This window comes from Lepidochelys olivacea (genome assembly GCF_965140295.1).
Source record: "Lepidochelys olivacea isolate rLepOli2 genome assembly, chromosome: 1".
In the NCBI taxonomy this organism is placed as follows: Eukaryota; Metazoa; Chordata; order Testudines; family Cheloniidae; genus Lepidochelys; species Lepidochelys olivacea.
This window is the reverse complement of record NC_140411.1, coordinates 242,111,884-242,134,742: the sequence shown is the minus strand read 5'-3', so window position 1 is coordinate 242,134,742 and position 22,859 is coordinate 242,111,884. Positions and strand designations below refer to the sequence as shown.

At 44.6% G+C, this 22,859-nt stretch overlaps 1 protein-coding gene across 3 annotated transcripts in view; it reads left to right on the top strand.

The window, feature by feature from the left end:
- The window catches only part of CACNA1C (calcium voltage-gated channel subunit alpha1 C), a 633,467-nt gene that overhangs the window by 550,839 nt on the left and 59,769 nt on the right, over positions 1-22,859 (top strand). For 2 of the 3 annotated variants that reach the window (XM_084640503.1, XM_084640501.1), the window contains one exon: positions 2,241-2,324. In XM_084640503.1, the coding sequence (XP_084496629.1) occupies positions 2,241-2,324 (84 nt within the window). Of the gene's footprint in view, positions 1-2,240; positions 2,325-2,887; positions 2,972-22,859 lie in introns of all 3 variants that reach the window. The other variant, XM_084640502.1, reaches the window with a different exon arrangement.

The following is a 22,859-nucleotide window of genomic DNA, read 5'->3' as shown; positions in this document are numbered from 1 at the left end:
ATTCTTCAAGTGCCCTCAGGGCTGAGGTCATGTCAGGTCACAAAGGCAAGTTCTTGGAGCTCCGTGTGATCTGTATATGTTCTTTATTTATTCAAAATGTGAGTGCCTTTACAGTTTAATCTGCCATTCTCTCCCTCCCCTTCCCCTTGGTGAACTCTAATTAAACTTTTATTCCAGGTCCATCTGGTTGCTAGAAATGCTGGAGATCACTGCTGTGCTCATGCTAATGTTTGCTGTGTATTTTCTAGGCTGGATGCTGAATAATAATATTCCCTAAATTTGCTTTTGCTCCTGTTTCCTCTCCCCAAGTAGCAGACTGTGTAATATGGGATATGAAGTGGGAAATTTGCACTCACTGGGCAAATTTTTTTTAAGAGTTCAGGTTTTGAACAAACCTGTTTCATGTTTGCACACAAAAATGTTCGCTGTGTTTTTCAGAATGGGTTTTCTTTTCTTGTTTCTCTTTTCAAAATCCATTCTAACAATTCCCCTCACAGCAACTGTCTGGTGTGTACTCAGTCAGAAAGTGGGGTTTGCATGTTTGTTTGTTCTGCCCAAGGCGTGGCCCATAAATGTGAGAGTTCTCTAGTCCAGAAGAATCCATCTGGGCTGTCTTCCAGAGTTCAGAAGGGAACTCCTTGCCAGTGTCTGACCCAGATATTGGTTGTGCCCACAACAATCTCAGGTTCCCAAGCCTGGCTTTTGCAGTGCCAGCGGTGGGATTATTTTTTCTCCCCTCTTTTCTTTCTGCAATACTGTCTGGGAACTCAGGCTCACACTTTACCCATGACCTGACTTTCCAGCACTAAGAATAGCAAGTGTAGTGCAACTTAGGTTCAATATCGCTGGAAACAAGACACAGCTGGGAATCAGGGAAGTCAGATTAGTCCATCCTTCTGCAACCAAAATACATAACAGGAGTACAGGAGTTCCTGTTTGTTTGTTCCTAAAATTGAAGAAAAGGGGGATCATATACGAAAGGGGAGCTCTTGGCAAAGTATTTTGCAAATCTTGATGAATTCTCTTGAGAGTAACTGTAAAACTTTGCTCAAGATATTAATGTGAAAAAGAGACAGACAACCAGAAGCTCAGCAGCCAGACTGAATAAGGCCTTTCTGAAAAGGATGCTGGATCCTAGCTCCCCTTACTGCCCAGGATCATTGGGGTGGATGGTAGACAGTGGAGGCTGGTGCCACCTGAAGGTTGGTAGGCAAATTGGACACATAAAGTTGCCCTCAGCATCAATTCACAGAGTGGGTAAAATATCATAATGTACTTGACTTAAAGCAGCAAGAGCTGAGGACCCTCCACTGGGGTGTAGGGAGGCAACAGGCAGGATCTCATAAAGAGCCTGGAGTATAACACTAACATAAGACCATAAGAGCGGCCATACTGGGTCAGACCAATGGTCCATCTAGCCCAGTATCCTGTCTTCCAACAGTGGCCAATGCCAGGTGCCCCAGAGGGAATGAACAGAACAGGTAATCATCAAGTGATCCATCCTCTATCACCCATTCCCAGCTTTGGGCAAACAGACGCTCGGGACACTTAAGAGCATGATTTTGCATCTCTCTTGCTAAGAGCACCAGTCTGCCTCAATGCCTTGAAGAGAAGAGCTAAGGCACAATCAGTAGAAGCTCATGGTGCCTTGCAAATCCACAAAGGGTGTTTGGGCAGAGAACCAAACGTGATAACCAATGAGTTGTAAAAGCTCCTTCTAACCCATCTCCTGATTTTATCAGGCCCCTCTTTCTCTTTTCTTAAGAGACACCTGGTCTTTCATACCCCAGCACAGTCCATTACAGCCTGAATGTGGACCCAGTGGCCATTTCTCATTTGCAGCATGGGAGTGAATACTGGCGAGAACCAAGGGTCACCATTCCTTTACCCCTCCCCCCAAAATTACGCAACCCAGGAAAACCAGAATAGCGGAAGGTGTTAGGTTACTTGGAGAAAGGTGGCTCTGACACCTGAAGGACTCAGTCCTGCAACCCCTACTCACAGAGCAGTCCTTACTCAAGCAGGGAGTCCAACTGGCTTCAATGCTTACATTGGCTGGAGAAAATGCGGCTCGCATAAGAGATGCAAGAACTGGTCTTTGGTCTCTAAACCAGTGCGCAGATTTAAGAGCAAAACTGCTTGAGGTATCAAGGCAATAATTCTAATGGTAATTTTGAACTGTTTTTGTCTGTCTAACATTCCTTTTTAATCCCCATCCTGCCTGCCCCTTCCTTATGTAGGGTTACTTTAGTGATCCTTGGAATGTTTTTGACTTCCTCATCGTAATTGGCAGCATTATAGACGTCATTCTCAGTGAAACTAATGTGAGTATTACTCTACCCTCCCCAGGATACCACCACCACCACCACCTCCTCCTCCTCCTCCTCTGTTTCCTTCTCTCTCTCTTTTTTCTGGTTTTTTTCCCCCCTCTAGTCATGCTTTTATTGAACTTGCCGTCGTCCTTCTCCTTCTCCCAGGGGAAAAAAAAGGAGGGGGAACCGCCTCCTTCTTTTTCACTTGTCATAGCACGCCCCTGGCTGTGACTGGTGAAAGCGCACAGAGTTTGGGGTGTGTGTGCTTTTTTTCCCTCCAAAGGGTAGACATGCTTGAGTGTAACTTTCTGACTAACCAGGCTTTTGTTGATACCCTCCAACATGTGAAACTTTACAGAGGTTTGAGCAGCCAGTACTATAAAGTGGTAAGAGACTATTTAATATGCCCACGTAACCTCTTTCTTTTCTTATTTTTTTCTCTTCTCTCCCTCTTTCATGCTTTTTTTTGTTTTTGTTTTATTTTTGTTTTAATATTTTTTTACCTTTTTTCCTTTCTTTCTCTCTCTCTCTCTCTTTTTCTCTCTCTCTTTTCTCGGCTTCTCTGCCACATGCAGCACTATTTCTGTGATGCATGGAATACATTTGACGCCTTGATTGTTGTGGGTAGCATTGTTGATATAGCAATCACCGAGGTGAACGTAAGTAGCTGGCGTCTGTCCATGATCGTGCCTGCTCTAACATTCATTTGTCTTTCCCGGTTTTCTTTTTGTTTCTTCCCCCCACTCCTCCTTTTAAGGATTGTTTTTGTTGTTTTGAAAATTTCTTTTATTTTTTGTTTTCTTTTGTTTTGACTTTTGGAACGACTTAGAGAACTTTTTGACTGTTGCATCATTTTCTTTCCCTCATAATCAGCCTGGCATGAGTAAAACTGTATAGCAGGAAAATCAATGGGAAATGTGGAGTGTAAGTGAGAGTGAGATTTGTGCCATGGGAAGTTGCAGGAGTAGTCCCAGTCCAGGACTCTCCATGGCATTGTGATACTTTCCACTCCACAGAGGTCTAAAGGCAACTCTTTCGAGGTGGAACTTTGGGAACCAAACCTAGAATCTTTTGTGTAGATGCCCTTTGGTCTTCCTCCAAAAAAATCCCAGCATCCCAGTAGCCACCGAGAAACCTGTCCCTACTTTTCCATTTTCATTTGAGATCAGGTAAACTGGGTAAAAAAAAAGTCTATTATTTTACAGGGTAGTTTCCCCCCTATGCCTTGGTTCCCCATCACTCCAAAAAAATCCATAGAAAATGTACATGGCCATGTCTCATTTGATTTCCCACTGGACACATTTACACATCACAAAATCCACCAGCACAATTGGCACTAATTAGCACCACTTCTGGTTATCTCAGCAGGCAGGCCAAGGATTGAATGGCCCCTGGAGACTGAAGTGAGTAGCATAAGGTTTATAAAGAATATATTTTACCCGCAAACGTCATTGTTTTTTTGATGGGACAGGATAGAATTACAGAATTAGTGGATGAAGGAAACATAGGAGCTATAGTACGTTACATTTAGATTTGAGTTAAGCATTTGATACTTTAGGCCATCTTTTACTGAAAGCAGTGCAAAACTCCCATAGACATCAGTGGAACAAGAATCTCAATAAATCATATTTGGAAACTTAAATCAAAATGACTTGGACAGGAGCACAATCATGGGGATTGAAATCTGGCTAAAAGACCATAAAAATAGCCTGGTGTATGAAGTTGGGAGGAGGGCTCTCAGCGTACCACAGGTTTACCCTTATTTAATGTCTTCATCAATGATCTGGAAGAGAGAGTAATACATTGATGAAATGTGCAACTACACTATATGAGAGTGAGTTAAAAAAAACAGGACAGAAATATAATTCAAAGGGACTTAAAGAGTTTAGAAACATGGACAATAAAGTAACAAAGAAATTTAGTTTAGAGAAACCTGAGAAGTAGAAATACTGCAAAAAGGTGTTAATGGATAGCAAATTAGACATGAATTTGCAATGTGATGTGGCAGCAGAAAAGGCCAATGCAGTTTTGAGTTGTATATGTACAGTAAAGGTATCGTATCATGTAGCAGAGAAGTAATAGTGCCCTGCTGTAACTTTACCTGGGATGCTGCATTAGGTTTTGGGCACCCCATTACCAGAAAGATATTGACAAATTGGAGGGAGTTCAAAGAAGGGCAGTTAAAATGATTTAGGGAGTGGGGAGAGTGATTTGTCTGTGGAAAACTGAAGAGTTCTCCATATATATTGCTTGTAGAAGAGACAACTAAGGACTTGTCTACATGGTGCACCCCAGTGTGGAGCATGCTAACTGCCCTGCGTGGCCACTACTGGTGAGCACTAGAAGTTCCCTAGTGCTCGTTAATGTAGTCCTGTTTCAAACATTAGGGAACTTCTAGTGCACACAAATGGCCACACAGTTCAGTTGGTGCGCGACATACTGGTGAGCATTAGAATTTGCTCCCCAGCTAATTTGCACTAAAGCACCATGTAGACAAGCCCTAAGAGGGCAGCCTGGAAATAGTCTACAAACACTGAAAGGGTGCAAACCTCAAAGATGGAGAGGCATCATATAGCATAGGCATGGGAGACAGGAGCCAAAGGGCCATTCCTCCCTGCACACACTTTTTTCATGATGGCTGCCCCTGCACCATGGGCCAAATGTGAGTGAGTGGCATTGCAACCTGGTGCACAGGGTTGCAGTGCCACTCAAATTTGGCCAATTTTGGTGGCTTGGCCCTCCCACTTTTAAAATCCTCCAGTGCCCATCATATAGGGTGAGGAAAGGGGTATAATAATTAGAAGTAATGAAGTGCAAATTATGCTAAATATTTCTCCTGACTGAGAGATTAATCTATGGAATAATCTTCCAAATAAAATGATGGAAGTCCATTCATTAGGAACATTTAAAGCCTGAATATATACCATAGGGAACAACCCTGCTCTGGTGGGGAGACACATTTGATAACTGAGTCCATCTTTTCAGTAAAAAGAAAAGGAGGACTTGTGGCACCTTAGAGACTAACCAATTTATTTGAGCATAACATCTCCCCACTGTATTTTCCACTGAATGCATCCGATGAAGTGAGCTGTAGCTCATGAAAGCTTATGCTCAAATAAATTGGTTAGTCTCTAAGGTGCCACAAGTCCTCCTTTTCTTTTTGCAGATACAGACTAACACGGGGCTGCTACTCTGAAACATCTTTTCAGTGTAATTCCCATGATTTCTTCTCATGTAGAAGGTTTGAGGCACCTTGTCAGGGTGTTGCAGGGAAGCTCATGCTATTGCTGCTCATGCTGTACCTGCTGTATGGATAAACAGAAGTCTTCAGGGCGGTCAATATGATATGCTTCATTACCATGGAATTTGTACATGAAAAAAGGGAAGAATAGACCAAACACGGCCCCCTCTCTTTTCCACCCCTGTCTGAATTCAAAAGCATTTGTTTTCAGTCTAGCTCCTAAATCTGTCAGCTTTGTATTTCAAAATACATAGAAAAGTATGATAAATGGCATACCTCTATAAGACCATATCTGTCCAAATAAACAATTGTCTTTCTCAGCTGAGAATGCAGGCAGGGGCAGCCCTATTCCCTGAATAGAAAGTACAAATGACACTTAGTGATGGTCCCTGTGTCCCCTCTAAAGAATTCCCTCCTACTATACAGTTCCCACAGATTTCTGCACATGTCTTTTGTTACCTGGCATGTTTAAATCTTCTCTCTTTATCTAGGCAAGTCCTTTGCTCTAAGTTCCTAACATTTGTTACTAAAAAAATGAATCATTGTTACGCAATCTTTTGATGCACTGATAAATGAGCAGCAGCTAAGGATGGAGTTTGTTCTGAAATGTTTGAAATCCCCTTGAACTTATAACACTATTGAATAAGAGAATGTGTTGTATGTTGGTGTGTCCTCTCAGATTCCCTTCCTGCTATCAGCACTTGGTATACTACAGCTTTAGCAGATGGGCATTGGAAATAGCAGCCCACATCAAACGGACAGTTGTCATCTTCCCAATAAGTGTGATGTAGTTTATCGATGCATCCCTCCCCTTCTCTTAAGGAGCTTGTTGCTTGCTCACTGTTTGTGGGTCTGAGCAAACCTGCCTTGTTTGTCTGCATACTGTCTTGTCTTGTTCCAAAAGACTTGGAGTCTGAAAAAGCGAGAAAACACACACACACACACACACACACACTCCACTAGATGAAGAGCTTTACACCCCTCAGGATCAATTAAGGTGCTTCTGCCCACCTGATTAGCAACTGACGAAGCTTAGTTTGAGATAGGGTCTCAGAAGGTGCTGGTAGCATTCCATATAATCATTTCTTGAAAGTGAACCTATCTGGCTCAGCTTCCTTTATCATAAGAAATTGTAGATGTGTGGATATGTAGGAAGACTCCATGAATTCTACCAGAGACCTTCCCATGCAGATCAGATTACCTGGGAAGCACTTATGCACTACAGCAATAGCTGCTATGGAAAACCCTAAGATAGATCAATAGGTGCCTCGGTTTGTGTGTAGCTTTACGCTCACATCTGTGTGTGCAATACTGCATGTACTGGGTTTCCCCGTGACAAGTTTTTTAAATTGTTAAAAGAGAAATTCCCAGATCAAAAACTTCATTCGGATGTGGGGGGCAGAGGCTTTTGTGAGTGTATTCCTTTGGTTGTAGTATACATTCCTGAATGTGTTTGGATAGCTATGTGTAGGGCTACAGATCTACCTGAGAGTGTGCATTTCTTTAGATCTGAATCAGTGTGTATGCATGTATGTATTTGTGTGCACAGGTAACCCATTGGTGAGGGTGTCTTACAGGTCTCCCTCAGTGCCAGTCCTTACGGGATATGATTTGTTACAGCCCCCAGCTAGAGGGGCTTGGCTTTTTCTCTCAAGATGTAGTAGCTCATGCTTTTAGCTCTCGAGGTCCCCGGTTCAATCCCAGATGTGTCGGCCAAGAAGGAGGTGGTCACGCGCACACATGGGTATGCATAGTTGTTGATGGAGTTGTGTGCGCCTTGGAGTAGGTGTGTGGGTGGGTGTTTTGTATATGGCTGAATATATGAACACAGTATCTGAGTGTATGTGTATATCTTAAATCTGCACATCTGTTGGAGTGCGTTTGGGCGGCTGAAAATATCTGAGAGCATAAGTACATAGACATGTTTATCTGCATGCTTTTGGGTGACTGTACACATGCATGTATATCTCAGTGTGTGTGCATGTTTGTTAGCATGCCTCTGTGTTCAGCATTCTAATTAGAAGGTTTGCAGATGGGTCAGATCCTGAGGTTCTCCTCAGTTTTTCTCAGTCCTTACACAGGCAACCCCCCAATGAAGCCATCTCAGTGACATTGAAGTGAATTCACCACTAGTGCACATTGCCCCAAGCTCGGGCCTACTTCTAAGTTGAGGTTTAGAATGCATTTCAGTAACGACTCTCTCAACTGTACCTTTCAGAGTGACAGGTCTCACACCACTCACAACAGACACAGAGTTAGTTTAAGATCTCGCATATGAGAAAACCTCAGGTAGTGACACAATTTCTGCCAGATTCACTTTTACATGGCTTATTTTCAAGCCCATTGTGTAACTACATTTTCAAAACTTTGTCTCTCAATTTTAACAAATGTTGCACAGCTAAATTCTCTCCCACAAAATGCTTTAAAAATGTAACCCTAAGCATTTGATTATTTCAGTTGCCTTTCATGGCTGAGTGTATATTTTTGGCCACCCCTAAGAAGCAGCTAAACTTATTTATTTATTTACTTACTTACCTTTAAATTCTGGCATTTAAAAAATTAATTCCAAAGCAGAAGCCAGGTCTGCCAAATTTCAGCCATCAGTGAACGCCAGGACCTAGCTCCTGAGAATAGAATTCATGATGCTCTAATGGCTGGGGCTAGAAGTCAGGACTTGTGGATTTTATTCCCTGCTCTGGCTTATTGTGTGACCTTGGATTTAATGGCTCTATGCCTCAATTTCCCCATCTGTAAAATAGAGATAGCAGTATTTACCTAACTTACAGGAGTGCTGTCCTGTGAGTTACCTTTTACAAAGCATCTTGCGATCTCAGAAGAAAAGCATTATGGAAGTAAAAATGATGAATATTGATAATAATAATAAGGTCATGAATCTCTGCATTATAGGAAAGGAAATGGTACAGGAGTTGAACAGAACAGAAGCCAGGGATTTTGGAATACATTGTCCAAGAAGCAGTCACAGGGACAATTTTAGATGTCCTTACTTTCCAGATCAGCAGATACAGTACAGTATTCGTTGCTTTTTGTTCTTACTGGAGCTTCCTGACAACCTGCTAGCCACTTCCCTGGGTGAAAGAAGTTTCTCGTTACATGTTCCTGTGTAGTATTGGAGAGAGAAATCAAGTTTGATTTGTGCACTGTGTTACTGTGCCCAGAGTGATGGAAAAAGACAGCCAGGCCTGAGTCACTGAGAAAGCTGCTCACATAATGTCCTCCCCCTCAGATTTTATTCAGAGAAAGCAGCTGACACATCTTTGGTCCTTAGGGTCCTTCTTCCTTTGTTCTATTCCCCTTCAGTGTCAGACAGCTTTCTGTTGCAGCTGAATCTTCATTTGCTGCAGAAGCCAGTCTCGCAGCAGGACATGCTTACCTGCCTGGGCTCCTCTGGCAGAGCTGCTGCCCTTAGCCAACTAAGACTTTGTTCAATTCTTTGAACACACTGGGCAGTTTGCACATATACATTGCATTGGCATGCACAGATTTGAGTATATCCATTTATCATGCACAGGTGTGGGTATCTGTGACCATCATTATATTTGGCTGTGTCTGCGTACCTTGAAAGAGTGTAGGGTGGGTGGATTTATATTTATTTATGTCCAGCCACAAGTCTTTGTCAGTGATCTAGGCCATGTTGGAATGTATGGTTGTTCCTGTGTATGTCAAAGTGACATGGTGTCTGAGGGCGTGTAGTTGTTACTGGGAAGGAGTGTCTGCGTTTATATCCACCTGCCTGTGCCCATCAGTGACCATGAAAATATTAGCATGTATGAGTGTGTCTTTGTATGCTGAAGCACACGCAAAGAAAGTAGTACAGAATGGGAGCTACAGACTATTAAGCAGCAGTGAGACTAATAGCCAGAAGATCATGGTATAAAGAGCTCAGCGAGTCGTCCTCTGAAATGTTGTGGGTACGAGACAAGATTATGAGGGGTGTAAGCAATTTGAGTGGTTGTGTGAATAAAAAGGGAAATCTCCACATGTAGATTGCCCTCCCTTTGTAGAAGTCCATTTTTGTCAAGGAGTGAGCAGTGTGTTGAGTCCTAGAGCTGATGGAAATGTTTTCTGACTGGGAGGGGCAGAGGAAAGAGAGAACAGTGAAGTATGTTTTCACTTGCTAACCAGTTCTGCAGTGATAGAGCTGGTGGCCTCTGGACCAAAGAGCTCTGGTAAATGACATCGCATGAGGAAGTATAGAGAAAGCCAGCCAACTACATGCCTTCCACAAGCAAATTTCACCCAGATCCAACACACAATACCACCAGTCCTCCTCTAGTCACACAAACACTTTGTTTCTCTGCCTGATATTTAGGAAGGCTGAATTTATTTACATCTTGATATGGGTCTGAAAAGTAGGTGGTGTTATAGAGGAGTTTGTAGGGGTTCACCAGGGATATCGCTTTGTTGGTTCTGGCTTTAAAGAATTTATGAGATCAGGTACAGTATGGACAGAGACACCCAAGCCTTCAGATTCTAGGGTTATCTGGAGACCAGTGCAGTGATTTCTTCTTTAGTCCCTTGGTAGTAAGTAAAAAAGCCTCCCTTTAGAATCATCCTGCTTCTGACTCCAGTAGATTTCATATGATTGTCATGAACTCCTGCTCCCATTCTCTGGAATATTTATGAAACAGCACATACTCAAGTCTCCCTCTTACCTTCTCTATTTACACCGCCCCTTCCTTTCCCTCTTGCTCCCCTCTATTTGTCTCCAGCCAGACCAAACCTCACAAGATTATTTTCACCCCCAATCAAGAGTCTGAAGGCAGAGAACCAGTGGCTCAAATCCTGCAGTCCTTACTCAGGCAAAACTCCCACTGGGCACTTTATCTGAGTAAGAATTGCAGCACTGGGCCCTATCCAACTAAATTCTGTATAAGCCTCACCCCTGCAATGGGAGCAAGGATTGGTGGAAGGACGGCACACATCTAGCCTGCACTTCAGTTGGGACTTGCATCCATCTCTGTCGCTGCATCTGTCCATCTGTCTCTCTCTTTCTGTAGCTGTGCCTGGCTGGTCCTCTCAGCTTCCAAGCCCTTTGCTCTCAGAGTTTGGCCATCGGGCGACATTCGAAACAAATCTCCGTAATTCTGAGCGCTTGCTCAAAGGGTCTCAGGGAGGGGTGGTATTTACATGTCACTCAGCCTTCCAAATGCCATTTGGGGAGCAGAGTTTTCCAAAATACGTAGCAAAGGGCTGTTGAAGCACAGCAGCTTCTTTTGACATCCTGTGTCGACACCCTTCTTGTTGCCATCCTAAAAGTTGTGCATAGTTTGATACATACATATATGTGTGTGTGCGTGTGTGTACACGTGCAGATATCGGAACTCATTTTATTTTTGTAAAGCTGCTGATAAAACCGATGACGGGAGGGTTGGTTTGTTTAGAATTTTTTTTAAATCATTCATGGTGTTTTTATTTCTGTAACAGTAAGAAGTTAACGCACCACTGTGGCCCCCCCTTCATTACAATAATACCCATGTAGAAACATGGCTGTGGCAAAGCATGGGATAGCATGGTGCAGTCTTCTCTTTGTGGACAGCAAAAAAACAACCCAAACCATGTTATAACCCTGTTTTAACTTAGCCATCTACCACTGTTAAAACATGAGTTTGTAGCACATTTTTCTGCCCACAAAAACTAGAAGAACGTACTAAAACTGTGTGACCATACCCATGTGTGAATGGGGTTGTTTTTGTAATGTAGACGGAGCCTTTTTTTGTTTTTGTCTTAACAAATATTTGTATTCAAATTTTCCAGACTGCATCATACAACTTGCCCATTCCAGAGGAGTGCTCACACTTACAGTCTTTACGGAATGTGGGCTGTCAGAAAAGAACATGTTTTTTGCAGAAATGGAGGCAGTGAATACCAATGACTCCTGCTCTCCTCCCCCTCAACCCCCCACATCCACCCAGGCACTTGAGCCATTGCCAGCACCTAATGCTAATAGCAATTCACCACCACAACAGAAAACCGTGGGATGCCTGGGGGCAGGGGGAAATGCATCAAAAAAGCATGTATTCCCCAGTTTTATGGAAAATGCTGAAATATGTGATTTCCACAAAGCTGCATGTTTGGACTCAGTCATTGCTCCAGATCCAGGACACATTTTATTGCAGAGGAGATTTAAAAGCAGGATAAAAATACATTGACCACTAGTTGTGGGTGTGTTAAACCAATTATAATCTGAGAAACAGACAATACAGTGCCTGTGACAAATTTTCCATATAACCATATGATGTTAACAGCAGTGAAATCATAGGGAAGAAGTATGGTGGTATAGAAGATGGTATAAACTCATCTATGGATTCAGGGACCCAACGCACAGGTTTTCTTATCTGGCATCCTTCTAAATCAGTGATACTCAGACTGAGACTCGCAAGCCACGAGTGGTTCTTTAATGTATCTCCTCTCTTTGGAGATCTCTTTGCAGCATGATATTAAAACACTGAGTGATTTAATTATTAACCAATCTAAATTATTAACCGGTCACGATGCCTCTACAATGTTATTAACCAATTTCGTTGATAAAATAATCATACTTGGTCAGTCATTTTGCTGTGAGGATAGATAGATAGAGTAAATGAAACAATGAATTCACACTACTGTGACTCTTTTGAGTAATGTCGGTCGCTAATTTTGCTTCTGAACCACTGAGGTCTGAGTATCACTGTTCTAAATTAAAACATTTTGGACACTGATTAAAATGGTGGGACAGTGGTAGATTGACAGGTCAGTACATTACAGATTTGTATCCTTCACTTCAGAGCATTCTCCAGAGCATCACATTTCCACAAAATCATGTTGCCACAGCACAAATTTTGTGACCCAACAATACACCATCATTCCAGGTCCCTTGGAGCCTTATCCAGCTCCCACTGAAATTCATGGAAACATTCACAATGACTTCAGCAGGTATTGGATTGACTGATGGCCAATATCTGCACTCCTTACTCAGTCAAAATTTTCATTAATTTGTAAGATCTTCAGAGCAAAAACCTTGTGTTCATTCTTGCCTGTAAATTGCATACCCCATTGTTGGTGCTATATTAATAATAATATTAGTGCAAGCTTTGATTGAGTAAGCAATGCAAACTTTGACCCTGAATCTGTTCAGTAGTGAGACACACATATAGCATAAAAAGCATGTTTAAAAAGATACATTAGGTTTTCTGATCAGTATTTGAATTTTCTTCTGGTTTTATCATCATCTAACTTTTGAGGTAGTGCTATGATATCATAGTGCTGTGCATCCTCTCTCTTCACCTGAATGCCTGACTACCAGCAGATGGGGAAGATTAATCCCCTCTTCTCTTTTGTGCATTCCTTCTTCACCAGGTCTGTGCACTAGACATCAGGATATCATGGTGATGGGCACCATTCTAAAAACCTAGATGGACAGACAGTGGATCCCCTCTGCCTGTTATATGTGACTCCTGATGTTCCCATTAAATAAATCCAGTGGACCAGCAGGACACACTTGTGTGGCTCCTTCCCAAGGCCAGAGAGAATGTGGGCTGTCAAAGTCACTGTGCCTTGCCTTCCTGCAGTAAACCTGGATGGGCTGCTTCTCATGGGGATTGGCTGAGAAGAACACAGAGTGCTGAGAGCAGCTTCTGCCTCACATATCTTCTTAAAAGTCTGATAAATGGAGCACAGTCACACCTGAGTCCAGCTGACCTGGCTCTAGGGTTTGGACTGGTTCTGTTGCTCTGCAGATTTACAGCTGGAAATGCAGGTCTGACTTTAACCAAATGTAAACTTGACTAGGGCAGGGAACAACATGTTATATGCCCCTGCCCCACGTCAATCTTCACCTCATCCACCCACTTTTAAATCGAGATGTATCAATTGTGTATGCAATCTGCTAGCCCTACACATTGGCTTATCCAAGTGAGTGGAAGAGAATTTGCTGCATGTAACACATGACATCACTTCCTAAACGGAACTGACATAATGGCCAAGGTGCCTCTGCTCCAAAGAAACATCTGCTAATTGAGAGCATAAAAACAGATATTGGGAGACGCCGAATTCAGCTTCCTAAAATTAGGGATTTTGATTCCAAGCTCATTGTCTGCTCTGGGCCCAGTTCCGCCTACAAACTCATGTATGTTAACAGTGAGCATTATGTTTCACACATCCCATCCCACTACATTACTGAACTCACCAAAGCAGTCACCAGTTATTCTCAGGGCAATATCCCTGGAACAAAACCATGTTGCGCATTGCTTTACAACAGCAGGCCATGGTCTCCATAACACACTCAAGTAATGCCTATAATTAACATTTCCAATCCCAATATGGCTCATAGACTTTATTGTATCCTATATTAATATTCACCAGCCCAATCTACCTCCATAAGCATTTCCTTTTAAAGAAACGTCAGCCTCTACATTAAACAGCCTCCTAATTAAAAAGGCAATGAAAAGACACAGCCTGTGAATTAATACTAATTGCTCCAGATTTCAAATGAAAACGATCCTTAACAAACTCTCTCCTTGGGCTATTGATGTGTCTGGACAGGCTCCCTTGGGCAGAGACTTGATATGCTAGAATAATTCTCATCAGGGACTGCTAATTTGCTTGCATTCACAGTCTGTTGGGCTGTACATTCCAGTTGCATTCAGATAAAAGTTTTTTCCTGGCTTCAACCAAATAAGCAATGTCTTCCAGCATCTTCTTCAAAATTTAAGACTGCTCACCAGGTGTCTTCACGCTGCCTTTGGGCTGGCTACAGGCATCATCCTAGCATCATTGCAGCATCTTTGGGCTGGCCCAGTGCATATCTGGCTATCTGGAAAAATCTGCTTCTGATATAGACTCATGCTAAACCCGTTAGCTCCCAGGGAAGTCATTGCACTAAGCTGTGAGTAACTGGTCAAGGAAGCCTATATCTGTAAGCCACATAAATAGCTAGGCTGCAGATCATGGGTCTGTTTCTGCCCTCGTTTCCCATCAGTTCAATAGGAGTTGCATGTATGTAGCTGAGGGCACTGTCCTGGATCCTCTCATTCCTCTCAGTCAAATCCCAGAACGTCATAATGGGCTATTGCTACTCCTCATGGATGGAGGCCTGCAGAGTCTGATATTCTCAGCCCTCCTTTTTAACATATATATGTGAGACTGCTCAGAGAGATCCAGAGACACCGTAGACTCCAGTGTTACAAACACATGGATGGCACCCAGTTGCAGTCTCCTTCTCAGCCTATGCAAACCCAGGCCTCACTAAGATGTCCCAATGACTGTAAGCCGTTACCATGTGGATGAAGAGCAAATGGCTCAAACTCTCAACCCAGGGAGGACAGAAGTGATGATGACAGAAAGAGAGAAATGCTTCAAGGAGCTTGCTTGCTGATACTGTGACATCACCTTCAATCTGATCATCTGTCGTCAAGGGAGTACTAAGCCTGGAGATGAAGCTTGGCTCTTCACTACTGCTGGACACTAGGAATGCAGTAGAGGGAGTCTTCTTCTGCCTGTGACTGCCTAGGAGACAGCGCCCTTTCCTCTCAGAGGAGGACCTTGCCATCCTGATCCATATTTTGTCACTTCCAGATTAGACTACTGCCAGTCATCCTACTTGGGGTTGAAAGTGAATACCTCTTGAGGGCTACAACTTGTACAGCACACAGCAGTCTGTCTCGTAAGTAACAAAGGCTGGCTCCCTTTTCACTTCTGGACCAAATTCAGGGTCAATTTGTGATGGGGTATTCACCCGACACTGGCAAGGAAGGGGTTAAAAGCAGCCTAGGGAGGCTGTGCAAGGAGCAGCCAACCAGAGAGAGGCTGAACAGAGCAGCTAATCAGGGTCCAGGAGGCCCATATAAAAAGAGACACAGAGCAGAGCAGGGTCAGTTTCTGCTGGGAGCTCAAGGAGCAAAGACTGTGTCTGTGGTAGGCTGAGAGACCTGCGGCACCTTAGACAAAGCAATCACTGGCAGAGACCAGGGGAGCAAGAGGAGTTCCTACCTGGCTGCTGGGACTGGGTAGTTGCATGTCCTGAGGAAGGGCGAAGAAGGTGCTAGGGCCATGGGGAAGGGGCTCAGGAAGACATAGCAGCAGTGAGAGAATTTGAGGTGCAGCAGGAGGCTGCAATACACAGGGTCCCTAGGGTGGGCCCCAGAGTATTGGGCAGGCCCAGGTCCCCCCACTCACCCCTGAGGAAGTGACTAGACTACAGAAGGAGATACAACCCCCACTCTGGAAGGGGGGAAATGTGAAGAGTGACGCAGCCGGAGGGCCAAGTCATGAAGAGGGCGCTGCAGTACTTGAACTGAGGAGGGTCTGCAGGTGGTGATGACAGCGGGTGAGGCACCAGCAGGAGAGGGCATGCCAGCTGAGTGAGCTAATCCCCCATATTAGCAGCAGGGGGCGTCACTCTGGTGAGTGAACCCCATGACTCCATTTTAACATACAAGAACCTTAACTGCTTCACACCTGACTATCTCAGAGACCATCTCCTCATCTATTGCCCACCAAGGCAACTGTGGTTTCACAGGGGTGCTACAGGTATACCCATCATAACTAATAAATTAAAATGATGGAGGCAGGACTTTCCTGATGACAGACAGATCCCTGGCTGTGGAACTCCCTGCTGATAGGAATCTGACTGAGCCACAGCCAGATTGCACTCAGGTCAAAATGCCAGCCCCACTTTTCCCACAAACCATCATTCCCTCCTATCTCATAGGGATGAGGAAACTTAAGAAGAAAATGGAGAAAGAGGGAAGAGAAAGGAGAGACGAAGAAAGGATGAAAATCTTCAATCCTGAAGAGGTGGAGAGAGATGATCACCCTTTAGATTGTATTGCTGGCCCTATTGTTGTGTTCTGCACTTAGAAGTTATGGTGATAGATGCCTTATTAATGGGAATAAGAGAAAGACTGTGGGTATGTCTAAACTGCAATTTAAAAAAATCCTGCGGCAGCGAGTCTGAGTCCAGGTCAACTGACTCAGGCTTGCGAGAGTTTCATTATGGGGCAAAAATTGGCAGTGTAGACATTCCCACTTGGGCTGGAGCCTGGGCTCTGAAACCCAGGAAGGGGTGTGGGTCTCGGATCCCAGGGGCATGGAGTGAAGCAGACAGAGAATGTGGCCTAGTAAATTGAGAAGAAAACTGGGAGCCTGGATCTTGGAGTTCTGACCCAGGTTCTGCCTCTGACTCACTTTGTGTCCCTGCTTAGCTATTTGAGTCTCACTTTCTTCCTTTTAAAGTGGGGGTGACATTAATAATAGATGAGGGTGTTGTGAAGGTTAATTAGCTGATATTGGTACAGTGCTTTAAAAAACAGAGAACTACATAAGTCCTGCTCAGTCTTACTGTCTTCTAGTGAAAGCTGAGGACACAGTTCCTTGGCACCTCAGCTACCTCCACACAATAAATCTGACCCCTTACCCAGTGCCCCAGTCTGAACCTGGTGCCTAATTCCTTCCTTCTCTCCACCTGCCTGACCACCATCCCAATCAGCCCTGCTCTGACTCATGGATCATTCCTTGCCTGTCTCTACTGACATGCTCCTGAGCCTGGACTTCCTTCTTCAGGATCCCTGCCCAACAGCAGAATCAAGAACTAACAGTGAAGAGATAAGTCCTACATGGAGCCCCTGCTGGGACTCCTGGTTTCTGGCATTGGGGCACAGGTCAGTATTCACTCTAGTCACAAGTCCCAAATTGCCAGGCCTCCCTGAAGCAATAAACTCTCCATTTCTGGACTAGCACCTTAATACTAGTCACTTTGTAAGGGCTGACATTTGATTGCAGTCATATTAAAAATGACATTAAATATGAGGTTCATATATTAGGGAATGACCCTCCATAATCCTCATTACACTCCACACAATTCAGAGAGCCTGTCCTAAAAATGCTATAACCACCCTCTGCTCCAGCTGAGCTTTCAATGTCTGTGTCCCCCCTCAGTCTTTCTTCAGTTCCTTCTTGTCTGGATGGGACTTTCTTCATGTACCCATTCCACAGAAATCAAAGAATATAATCACAGGTGAACTTTCACCTGCTTTGCTTAGTCAGGACCAGAACTAGCAGGTATACCATTGTGGAGATGAATACCATCTCTGATACTACATAATGCTAGCTGTGCTCTATATCTTATTTCTCAGGAACCCTGGGGCTTGATTATCATAAAGCTTGAACTCATCATTTACCTAGGTTTAATTAGAAGCATTATTAACACATCCTGAAAATTAAGAATAATTTGCATGTTTTCCCAGTTGTTGTACTTTTCCTCTGAAACTCAAGTTTTTAATAAAGTAGCTCACAGCTGTATGGAAAGTGAATCTTTCATTTAATTGTCCAATGACTTTCAATCTGGGGTCATTTGCATAGCCAAATTAAAGCAAGTGACTTTCTTTATATTTACCTTTAATCACCTGGAACCATAAGATTACTGTCTCTGAAAACTTCATGGATATATATGGCAGATATTTAATAAGTTATTCAAACTGGCATGATTTGCATATACACATGAAGCTAATTAGTAGTGCAGCTCCCTGAATTTAAAAATCCTAGAATTCATAGGAAACGAAGATAGAATTGACTACTTTAAGTCTCACTTGGTATATATATTTCTTTTAAACATTATGAACCATATTGAAAATAGGACTAAGTTGTATATGTGGATAGGCAAATAAATATGCCTTTTGCAGATCTGAAGTTGGATAGACTGCATATGAAACATGGATGTTAAATTTGTATGAGCTGACACTTACTATAATGGTACAGTGATCCACATTAGCAGGGAATAACATAAGTGTTATGACAAACATCATCTCAGGCATCACAACACCTGTCCCAATAGGTGTGTGAAGCTCCATTTTGCACCAGATGAAACTCAGTCTCTACATTAAAAGAGATGACATTATATTAGTCGCCTCTGTACAGCAATCAGAAGTTTAGCCTGAGATTGATCCCACTGGAACCACTTAGGCACCGTGCTGTTTCCATTGAAGTTGGTGGGAATTTTGCCATTTACTTCCATGAAGATAGGATCAGGTCCTTTGATTCACCATCTATGTGAAACAGGTGTGCCCTTCTCAAGCACCCACTAAACCCAAACTAAGCAAATTATCTGTGTTTTATGGATGTGATCAAAACTACTGCACTCAAAATGTTCCAGTAATAATCAAAGGTACTGGATTCTTAGTGGAGAGTAGGGAGTCTTAAATGCCTACATGACTGTCTTTTTGTAATAGCTGGTGAATCCATTCGTTTCATTGTAGGGTGGTATGCAGTGATGAGCTGCCAAAATCTTAACAACCGGTTCCCTTCTCATCCCACGAGAGGGTCGTGGCCCACCGGGACTCCTGCCCCATCCAACCCCCCGCGTTTCTTGACGCCCTCCCCCGAAACCCCTGCCCCATCCATCCCCCTCCCCTGTCTGCCCCCAGAACCGGGCAGGAGGATCTCATGGGCTACCATAGTGGGTGCCCACCCTGCCCCTAAGAGCTAGAGGGACCTGCCAGGGGGCAAGGTGGGGAATTGCTTACCTGGGGCGGCTCCCAGGAAGCATCCGGCAGGTCCCTCTGGCTCCTAGGGGCAGGGTAGCATAGCTAGGTGGGGAGCAGGGGGAGCAGCCACTCCCCCCACTGATCACATCAAAAGTGGCGCCTTAGGGACCGACTCCATGGGTGCTCTGGAGCAGGAGTACCCACAGGGAAAATTTGGTGGGTGCAGAGCCCCCACCGGCAGCTCCCCGCCCCTCCCCGCGCCCAGCCCCAGCTCACCTCCACTCCGCCTCCTCCCCTGAATGCGCCGCCCCACTCTGCTTCTCCGCCCCCAGCTTCCCACGAATCAGCTGTTCGCGCGGGAAGCCTGGGAGGGCTGAAAAGCAAGCGGCGGCTTCGCCCTCAGGCCCAGGGAGGCAGAGGCAAGCTGGAGCGGGGAGCGGTTCCCCTGCGCCCCTAGGGTTACCTGCTGCGGCACAGGCAGCCCTCCTCGTACCCCCCCGCCCGCCCCAGCTAACCTCTGCTCCGCCTCCGCCTCCCTGGGCCTGAGTGCGAAGCCACCGCTTGCTTCTCAGCCCTCCCAGGCTTCCCGCTTGAACAGCTGATTCGCGGGAAGCCGGGGGTGAGGGGGCAGAGAAAGCAGAGCGGGGCGGCGCATTCAGGGGAGGAGATGGAGCAGAGGTGAGCTGAGGCCGGGTGCAGGGCGGGGAGGGCGGGCAGGGCTCTGCACCCACCAAATTTTCCCCATGAGTGCTCCAGCCCCGGAGCACCCATAGAGTCGGTGCCTAAGGCACCACTTTTGGCCAGTTGTTAAATTTAGAAGCCCTTTTAGAACCTGTTGTCTCTCGTGGAACAACCGGTTCTAAAAGGGCTTCTAAATTTAACAACCGGTTCTAGCGAACCGGCTTCAGCTCACCACTGGTTGTATGTGTTGAGAATTATTTCCTCCATAATCCCATAGCACTCCCTCAATTCATCTCTTAGAGGAATGGCAGACTGATTTCTGCCTGGAGTATTGTTACATTTACAAACATCAGTGGCAAATGGATTACCTCCAGAGGTCTTGTGATTAAAAACCCCCCAGAGCAATGACAGACAGATTACTCAGGTTTTGTGATAACCCCTAGAGTAATGACTGAGTAATTACTGCCAGGGCTTAAGATAGTTTTCATGCTCTGGACTTCTGGGCATCCAGTTGCCTCTGGAGGACTTGTGCTGTTCTCGTCATCTGACAGTGATGTCCCTTTAGTCTGTTCAGACTAGAAACGCAACGGAAAATCTAGTAGTTTTATTAGAGCCATTGGAGAAGTGATAATTTGGCTCCAATGTCTTTTATATATATTCTGTTAACCTCTGATTTTTCTTTGAATATACATCCATGTGGCTCCCACTCTAGATGCACATGCACCCCATATGCATGAGCTCAAAGTCTTTGAATCACAATGTCTGTGGAGCCATGCCTACATAATGCATGTCCTCATGCCCCTTTGTTATTTTATTTTATTTTATTCAGTCATAGCCAACAACAAAAAATTCTCCTTTGACACCTTTACCTGTGCCAAAATGATGGATTCAAAGCCCTCAGACCTCTAACTGTGTCTGTCCTAAATGGTTACACACTGATGGCCATAGCCACTGTCTTTCTGTCTCATGAGAACCATGTGTCAGATCACTGCTGCATTCGTCAGTTGTCTTAACAAGAACAAGAAAGTTTGGGGCCACCCATCTGAAGTTTTACCTCCTCAAAGCATCTGGGGGGGGGAATGTAAACTCCCAAAGAGAGAGGATTGACTTCCAAGATGGATCTGATCTTTCCAAGTCTTTATCTTTGTCAGTGTTCCTGCCAGCCAGCACACAACTCCCAAGGTCAGTACCAGCAAAAGACCCTCAGCACCATCAGGCAAGGATCCAGTGTGGAAGATCACCAAAGCTCAGACTGCCACCCTGGCACCAAAGACCAGTCCCATCACCTCAGTGAGGCAAGGGAGACCTGAACACTGGGATATGCATGATTCCCAACACCAGTCCCTTTCTTTCCATAAGGTGAAACCCAAACCTTCAGTCACCAGCTCATCATTAAAGAAGCACAAGGCACATTTAGTGCCCATATCTGAAAATACCTGTAACTGGCAGAAAGCAGCACCAGCTTCGACACCAGTAACAACATCAACATTGGTACCATCAGCAGAATCCCTGCTGGTACCTAATGAGTCTCTGTCGGAGGAGGTAAGAACGTCCCCAGCACCAGTGTCTCTATGCTTGGCACAGGTGCATATTTCTGGCATCTTGGTATTGAAGTCACCTCAGAGGTTGGTGCACCACCTCTGGATGATGTCTGTTCTTCATCTCCATCACTGAAAGATGCCTTTTCTTCTCCATCCACTAGGAAGTTGCCTCCCCTCAAGCCATGAGATGGTCTCTCTCTACAGACTAGGAATCTCAGTGTAGAGCTCCAACTCATCCACCTACAGCATGACAATGACCATGTCAACACCATCTGAACCAGCCTTACCAATACAGTGCACCACCCTGGCCAAATACTAGGGACCACTTCCCAGGGCATCCAGGAGCTGGTCTCCCTTCTGTCAGTCTGGGAAGCATAGATCTCATTCTCCCTCTGCATCCATGACCAGATCCCTGTCTACAGAGAGGGAAAAACAAGAGCAACTGGCAGAGGAGGAAAAGGCATTGGAACCCCCCAGAACAACACCCTTCATCCACCAGAGACTCATCATCATCCTCCCCAGACAAAGCTGTCTCTTTAGCTCCAGTACTGACCCCTGATTACTTTAAAGCATTTTAGGAGCTACTTGTGTGCATTACTGAAACTCTTGATATCGCAAAATCTGTCATTAAAGAAAAAGCTCCCAAACGTTCTCATATTTTGCAGTTGTGTTCCCCTGGTGGGATAGCTCTACCTGTCAATGAGAGGACATCTGAGACCTAGCCAAGACCCTGTGACAGACACCAGCTGTACTATCACCTATGGCTAAGACAGCAGAAAAAAGATCCCAGGTTCCCCAAAAGGGGTTTGAACAGTTTGACACACATCCAACTCTGAGTTTCTTGATGGTTTCTGAGGTTAATGAACAGACAACAAAGCGGACTAATAGCATTCCTAAAGACAAAGAACCCCCCCCCCCACACACAAAAAATTAGACTTATGTAGAAGAAAGGTCTATTCATCAGTATCACTGCAGCTATGAATTGCTGATTATCGGGACTTATTTGTGGGAAAACAGCTATCTCATTGGGGTAGAGTATCTTCCACAAGATTCCACAGAGGAGTCAAAAAGCATTCTTGTGGAGGGCCAGCTAGAAGCAAAAACACCACTACAGGCAGCCAGGGATGAATCTGATACAGCAGCTAGAGCCATGGCCACTTCTGTGACAACACATAAAGTGTCCTGGCTGCAAGCCTCTGGCATTTGTAAAAAAAAAGTGAAACACACAACTGAGAATTTTCTCTTTGAAAGCAAAGAATTGTTCGGCACTCATTCGGACAATGCACTGCACTCTCTCAAGGATTCCAGGGCCATGTTCTGTTCCTTGGGCATCTACATCTTAGCCCCAAACTAAAAGCTCTTTAGGTACCCAGTAGCAATTGTGTCAGAAGACACCTACCTACCCCCAACACAGATCTTCTGAATACCTACCTAGGAGGAAGCCAAGGTTTTCTTAGAGGAGACCATCATCTTCCTCGACTGTTAGTCACTCTACCTCAGTTTCCAGGGCAACACGTTTGATACAAGCGTCAAGAGCCAACTCAGACCACTAGTAACCATCCCATAACCTTCCTCTTGAATGCTGACTTGGTTTCTTCCATCAAGC